This window comes from Orycteropus afer, unplaced genomic scaffold (assembly GCF_000298275.1).
Source record: "Orycteropus afer afer isolate SDZICR_OR568_19922 unplaced genomic scaffold, OryAfe1.0 scaffold00032, whole genome shotgun sequence".
Lineage (NCBI taxonomy): Eukaryota > Metazoa > Chordata > Mammalia > Tubulidentata > Orycteropodidae > Orycteropus > Orycteropus afer.
The window spans coordinates 17831241-17838915 of NW_006921619.1; the positions used below are offsets into that span (position 1 = coordinate 17831241).

The window sequence follows — 7675 nt, forward strand, 5'->3', positions numbered from 1 at the left end:
GAGTCGGGGCCGACTCAACGGCAAACAACAACAACAATGATTAGATTAGGAGCTCTGGTAGCATAGTGCCTAAGGCACTTGACTGCTAAACAGAAGGCTGGCGGTTCAAACTCACCAGCCACTCCTCGGAAGGAAGGTTGGGCAATCTACTTCTGTAGTGATACTGCCTCGGAAACCCAAGGAGGGGTCGTTTGGAGTCGGGGCTGACTGATGGCACATAACAACAACAACATGATTAGATTGACTCACCCAGATAATTCAGCATAATCTTCCCATCTCAAGGTCCTTAACCTTAATCATGTATGCAAAATCCCTTTTGCCATATAAAGTAATCTATTCCAAGATTCTGAGGAGTAGGAAGTGTACTACTTTGGGGGGTCATGTTTTCTGACTGCCATCAGAAAAATGATTGATTAAATTAAGAGTCTATAAATTTACTAATGTGGGTTAAAAGAATAAAAAATATGTAGATGTTTTTTCTTTTCCTTTCAATAGCCATTATGTACTAAAACCTAAAGCATGACTAATATCAATTATTTCTTAACTATACTTGATTATGAATGTTATGGTAATTTTACAGTTAACATTTGGTCATTAAGGTGAAAACTATGCAGCCAAATTAGTATCAAGAAATCCAGAATACAAATAACTAACACCATTTAAGAAGGCATGTTTTCCAGAAATCAAAGCAACCAATTCAAAATTGGAGACAAGATATGGATAAATTCAGATAAGCATTACATTTTTTTCCTAGATTTTTTTCCCACTGAATTGGCTGCATTAAATTGTTGTCTCAAAGGAAAAGGCTTATAAGATTACACATATCCAAATCAAAGCCATTACTATCAATTTGATTCCAACCCACAGTGACCCTATAGGACAGAATAGAATTGCTGCATAGAGTTGCCAAGGCTATAAATCTTCATGGAAACAAACTGCTACATCTTTCTCCTATGGAGCAGGATGGAGTATTTGAACCTCTGGCCTTTTGGATAACAGCTGAGTTCTTAGCCACCACACCACCAGGACTCTGTAAGGTTACGCATAAAGTCAATGCAAATAGCACTACTACCAAAACCAAGAATCAACCTAAGAAAAGAAAGTGGCAGTGAATCAGCAGGAAAAAAAGTAAACATTACATGAAAAACTTAACAGCACTCTCTTCCGGTAGTGTCATTTGAGGGTCAACTCCATTATAGAAAGGGCCATGTCTATTTTTTACCATCTCCTATTACCTAGTACTGAGCACAATGTCTGACATATAGAAGGTACTAAGTAATTATTAATTGAAAGAATGGGTAAAAAGTGAATAAAGATTTCACTGGACTCTCTTTACCTTCCAATTAATTATTTTAATTAGCAATAAGCACTGCTTATAGAATTTTCTCTTTGCAAGGTACAGCAATAAAAGACTTTCATGTTTCCAATGTTATCTATAATTTTTGGATTTTTTTAAATAAATTATTTACTTGATGGGAGCTCTGGTAGCATAGTGGCTAAGGCACTTGACTGCTCACCAGATGGTTGGCGGTTCAAACCCACCAGCCACTCCTCGGAAGGAAGGTTGGGCAATCCTACTTCCATAGTGATACTGCCTCGGAAACCCAAGGAGGGGTCGCTATGAGTCAGGGCTGACTCGAAGGCACATAACAACAACAACAACAACAATAATTTACTTGATAGAGATCACAATCTTTGAACATTGATAAGACCTGGTTGTTAAGGTAAAAACCTGGCATCAATGAAAATGGGAGACATTTCCTCTATTATTTGCATTAAAATAGTCATAATAATGAATTAGCATATCAACCATCATGAAACTAGCACAGGACCAGGCAAGTTTTGTTCTTTTGTGTATAAAATTGCGATGAGTCAGAATCAACTCTAAGGTAACTACCAACATTTGCTTCAAATCATCATTATTCTCAGAGTATCTAACTATAACTTTTTGAAGTCAGATTAATTCCTACTCATCTATACCATTCATAGTAGCTACACAATAAATGATAGTGGAGAAAAAGTCATAGATGTTGAGGTGTTATTCATATTTAGTGTGGTAGTTAAGTTTGTGTGTCCACTTGGCTGGCCCTGGTTGAGTGGCTGGGCAGCTGGATGTAGTATTCTCCATGATGAGACTGGTAATCAACTCCATGGCTGATGACTGAGCAGCTGAGTAGCTGCCTTAGGGATGTGGTCTGCTTCCTGTATATAAGGAGAAGCCTTGAGGAACAGTATCTAGCTTATGGCATGCTTGAATCCTGCATTTAGCTGTGTCATTGTCCAGCAGCCTGCCAGGCTCTGCCAACCTTGGAACTTTCAATGGACTTGACTTAATGGCTTGCCATGTGGTTTGGTAACAGCGGGACTGTGACTTTTCACTTGTCAACCTTGGGCTTCTCAGCCTCAGCAACCAGCAGCTGAGTGAAGAAAAGCTTCTAGCTTCAGTGAGCTGGGAGCAGGAGGCAGAGCTGAAGACCAAGGTTGAGGGGCTTTCATGCAGCCCCTAGAGCCTAGCACTTTGAACTTGGACTTCAAGCCTCCAAACTGTAAGAGAATAAATTCCTGTTTGTTCAAGCCATCCCATTTGTGGTTATTCTTGTCAGAGTGGTACTAGGTAACCAAAACATTTAATATTTAATTTATGTAGCATAGATTGGGCAATGTAATTAGGAAAGACAAAAAAGAGGTATTGAAAATGTTCTGAGACATCTTTTTTTTAACTCTTTAAACAATTAAAAATGGATCATATGTCTTATAAGGTATTATAAATCTCACATCACTGTGATAGCCAAACAATGAGTTGTGTCATTGCTAGTCAAAAAATTGGAGAAGAACTCTTATGTTTTTGCGGAGAATAGACTTTAAGTGCAGGAAGACAAGCACTTTCTATCGCAAGGCACTCAAAATATGACTGAAAAGAGCTACCTCATCAGAGTAGAACCAACCTTAATGATATGGATAAAGTAAAGCTTTTGGGACTTCCATTTACTGACATGGCACAACTCAAATTGAGGAGAAAAAGCTGCAAACATCCATTATTAATCAGAACATGAAATGTATGAAGTGTGAATCTAGGAAAATTGGAAGTTGTCAAAAATGAAATGAAACACATAAAGGTTGATATCCTAGTCATTGGTGAGTTGGAATGGACCTGTTTTGGCCATTTTGAATCAGACAACCATATAATCTACTATGCAGGGAATGACAACTTGAAGAGGAATGGCATTACATTTATTACCACAAAGGATATTTCGAGATCTGTTCTGAAGTATAATGGTGTCAGTGACAGGATAATATCCATATACCTACAAGGAAGACCAGTTATAATACTACCATTAATCAAATTTATGCACCAACCACCTAAATAAAGATGAGGAAACTGAAGGTTGTTATCAACTTCTGCAGTCTGAAATTGACTAAACATGCAATCAAAATGTGCTGATTATCACTGGTGACTGGAATGAAAAAGTTGGAAACAAAGAAAATCACCAGTAGTTAGAAAATTTGGCCTTGGTGACAGAAATAACGCTGGAGATCACATGATAAAATTTTGCAATGTTGGGTTCCCCTTCACCAGGGCTCCCCCAACCCAAGGGATAACGCCACCCAAAATCACTCACGAAAGACGTCTCTTGATGCAAAAGCAGGAGGAGTTTATTCGAGGTACCAGCGCGCTGGGGCCCGACTCATATCCCACGCAGGGGCAGAGGAGTTGAGCAGCAAGCAACAAAGTTACACAGTATTTAAAGGCAAAACCACAAGGGGGTGGTCAGAGAGAGAGAGTACAGCTGATTGGTAAGTTTAAGTTTGAATTCTCCAATTACGTGGTATGGTTGAGTTCAGGGCTTAGTCATCCTTGCCTTGCCCCTGTTCCTGGAACTGGGGCCCGCCCTTTTGCTGGCCTTAATAGTGGCCTTTTATTGCAAAACTATATTAAATATTACATTTCTAATTTCGTATTTACATTTTTAATTCCACAGCAAGACCAAAGACTTATTCATTTCAAATACCTTTTTTCAGCAACACAAACGGCAGCTATACATATGACCTTCACCAGATGGAGTACACAGGAATCAGACTGACTACATCTGTGGCAAGAGGCAATGGAAAAGCTCAATATCTTCAGCCAAAACAAGGCCAGGAGCTGATTGTGGAACAGACCATCAACTGCTCATATGCAAGTTCAACTTGAAGTTGAAGACAAGTAAAACAAGTCCACGAGAGCCAAAACATGACCTTGAATATATCCCTCCTAAATTTAGAGACCATCTAAAGAATAGATTTGATACATTGAACACCAATGACCAAACACCGGAAGAATTGCAGGATGACATCAAGAACATCATTCATGAAGAAAGTAAGAGGTCATTGAAAAGATAAGAAAGGAAGAAAAGACCAAAATGGATGTCAGAAGAGACTCTGAAACTTGCCCTTGAGCAGAGAGAAGCTAAAGCAAATGGAAGAAATGACAAGATAAAAGAGCTAAATAGAAGATTTCAGAGAGCAGCTCGAGCAGACAAAGCCAATTACTATAATGAAATATGCAAAGACCTGGAGTTAGAAAACCAAAAGAGAAGAACACACTCAGCATTTCTCAAGCTGAAAGTATTGAAGAAAAAGTTTAAGCCTCGAGTTACAATATTGAGAGATTCTATGGGCAAAATATTGAATGATGCAGGAAACATCAAAAGAAGATGGAAGGAATACACACAGTCACTGTACCAAAAAGAAATGGTCAATCTTCATCCATTTCAGGAGGTGGCATTTGATTAAGAACCAATGGTACTGAAGGAAGAAGTCAAAGCTGCACTGAAGGAATTAGCAAAGAACAGGGCTCCAGGAATTGACAGAATACCCACTGAGATGTTTCAACAAACAGATGCTGCACTGGAGGCACTCACTGGGCTATGCCAAGAGATTTGGAAGACAGCTACCTGGCCAATTGACTGGAAGAGATCCATATTTGTACCCACTCAAAGAAAGGTGACTCCATAGAATGTGGAAATTAGCAAACAATATCATTAATATCACATGCAAGTAAAATCTTATTGAAAAGAATTCAAAAACTGTTTCAGCAGTATATTGATAGAGAATTTTCAGAAATGCAAGCTGGATTCAGAAGAGGACATGGAATGAGGGATATCATAGCTGATGTCAGATGGATCTTGGCTCAAAGCAAAGAATACCAGAAAGATGTTTACTTGTGGTTTATTGACTATACAAAAGCATTTGATTGTGTGGATCATAACAAATTATGGATAACATTGAAAAGGGGACTTCCAGAGTGCTTAATTGTGCTCATGAGGAACTTGTACATAGAGCAAGAGGCTATCGTTCAAACAGGACAGAGGGATACTGCATGGTTTAGAGTCAAGAAGGGAGTGCGTCAGGGTTGTATCCTTTCCCCATACTTATTTAATCCGTATGCTGAGCACATAATCCCAGAAGCTGGACTATATGAAGAAGAACATGTCATCAAGAGATGCAGACAACAAAGTTAAACACTATTAGATATATAATCTAATATCTAGTATATATTTATATATTATATATAAATATATATTTATATAATCCTGCATTATCAGCAATAACAAACATTAGTCTATGAGTGAATACATAGGTGCACAGGCAAAATGATCATGTATGGGTAGGTGAACAAGAATGTACCCAGACCATATATAGGTTTGGCAGACCGTATTTCTACATAAGTATGAGAACTCTGGTGGCATAGTGCCTAAGGCACTATGATTAACCAGAAGACTCATAGTTCAAACCCACCAGCCACTCCTCAGAAGGAAGACTGGGCAATCTACTTCCATAGAATATTGCCTCAGAAATCCAAGGAGGGGTCACTATGAGTCAGATCCAACTCAATGGCAGTGTATTTGGTTTGGTATGAGTTGTAAAAAATGTCTGTATACAGTAGAGCTACAGGGGGTAAAGATATGAAAACTTCTTAGCCATAATCAAACACCTTGAGGGAGTAGATCACTGGGCCTACAAGCTCTGGACCATAGTCATGGGGGACATTAAGGTCAATTGACATAACATAATCCACAAAGACATTGTTACACATCCTGCTTTTGTGAGTAGTGACTGGGGTCTTAAAAACTGCAAGCAGCCATCTAAGGTGCAACTATTGGTCTCTCCTCCTTTAGAGAAAATAATAGTTAAGAAAATCAAAGACACATGGAAATAATTAGTCCAAGGGACTGGTGGAACTCATGAACCTCAGCTTCTCTCTGAGACCAGAAGAACTAGATAGTGCCCAGCTACTAATACCAACCACTTTGAAAGGGATCACAATATGAGATCCTGGACATAGTGGGAGGAAAATGTGGAACAAATTTCAAAATAATAAAAAGGACCAAGTTTGAACACTGCTAAATAGGTAAGAGACAAGTAATTGATTTGGGTGAAGAGAAAGGCAATATACCAAAAGCAAATGACCAACACAATAACACTAAGGAAAAGGAAGACACAAAGACATACACAAGAGGTACAGACAACAAAGAAACCCTTTTACATACACAATACTGCATTATCAGTAATAACAAACATTAATCTACGGGTGGATACATAGGGAAACAGGCTGAATGATCAGGTATATCTAGGCAAAAGGGGTCTGGGAAGACCAGGGTTACTGGTCTGATGGAGACTAGTGAAACTCTCGAAACTATGGCTCTTTGTCAAACATCAGGCCCAGAGCTGAACTCACTCTCATGACTTATCTTCCAGCCAAATAATAGGATTACAAGATGAAGAACACCAGGAAGACACACACTTCTTAGAACAACCAAATATAAGAGATCAAGAGGGCAGCATTTTCCTAGGGGTAAGGTTTAGAAGGCAGAAATGGATAAGAAAGAAGGGCAAAGGAAAATGGTAACCACAGGGAAGATGTAGGAAGAGTTCTGTTTATGTTGTGGGGATTGAAAAATGAGTTTCATTTTTATGAAACAACATGTAATGAACTATTACATAGAAAACCAATGTACTCTATAAACTTCCATGCAAATCCCAATAAAAAGTTAATTAAAAAAAAAAAAAAGGAATAAATAAGTAGGAAGAAGTTAGGCCAGAAGAAAAAGAGAGAGAGAGAGAGAGAAATAATTGCTAAGTAGGCCTTCAGCTTAAAATGTACTTTTTGGTTTGTTTCAGAAAAGTAATACACCATCCCAAAAGAAGATTTGGTATCCCTATGGATCGTATTGGTGGAAACCGGCTTTCAAATTCTAGAGGCTAATTGATTTCAATTGTGAGTACAATTTAAATATTTTGAGTACTTTTCCACAACTTCATCCCATGTTATATGCTTTCCCTTTTGTTTCTTAGTTAATAAATTTCCTTTCCAATAGTTCAGTATGTAATTAACATGTTGTTGTTAGGTGCCATGGAGTCTGTTCCTATGTACATCATAATGAAACACTGCCTGCTCCTGTGCCATCTTAACAATCATTGCATTTTTTGCAATATTTTAACATTAATATTGTAAATAACATTAAAGAAGCAAATGAGGTCCTAGATCTAGATCACTCTAACAAACAATAATTTATTCTCATAGACTCAAACAATTATTAAATGCACAAACAAGGGTTAAAAAAATTTAATTAACTAAGTAAATCACCTTATAAATATGCATAAATATAGTAATCCCTCTGTTATGAAGAAGATA

At 37.9% G+C, this 7675-nt stretch overlaps 1 protein-coding gene across 1 annotated transcript in view; it reads left to right on the top strand.

Moving 5' to 3' along the window:
• The window catches only part of OSTN (osteocrin), a 67045-nt gene extending 59799 nt beyond the window's left edge, over positions 1 to 7246 (top strand). Inside the window, exon 3 of the mRNA XM_007936018.1 lies at positions 7162 to 7246. Within this exon, the coding sequence (XP_007934209.1) occupies positions 7162 to 7246 (85 nt within the window). The remainder of the gene's footprint in view (positions 1 to 7161) is intronic.
• Positions 7247 to 7675: the final 429 nt, after the last annotated feature.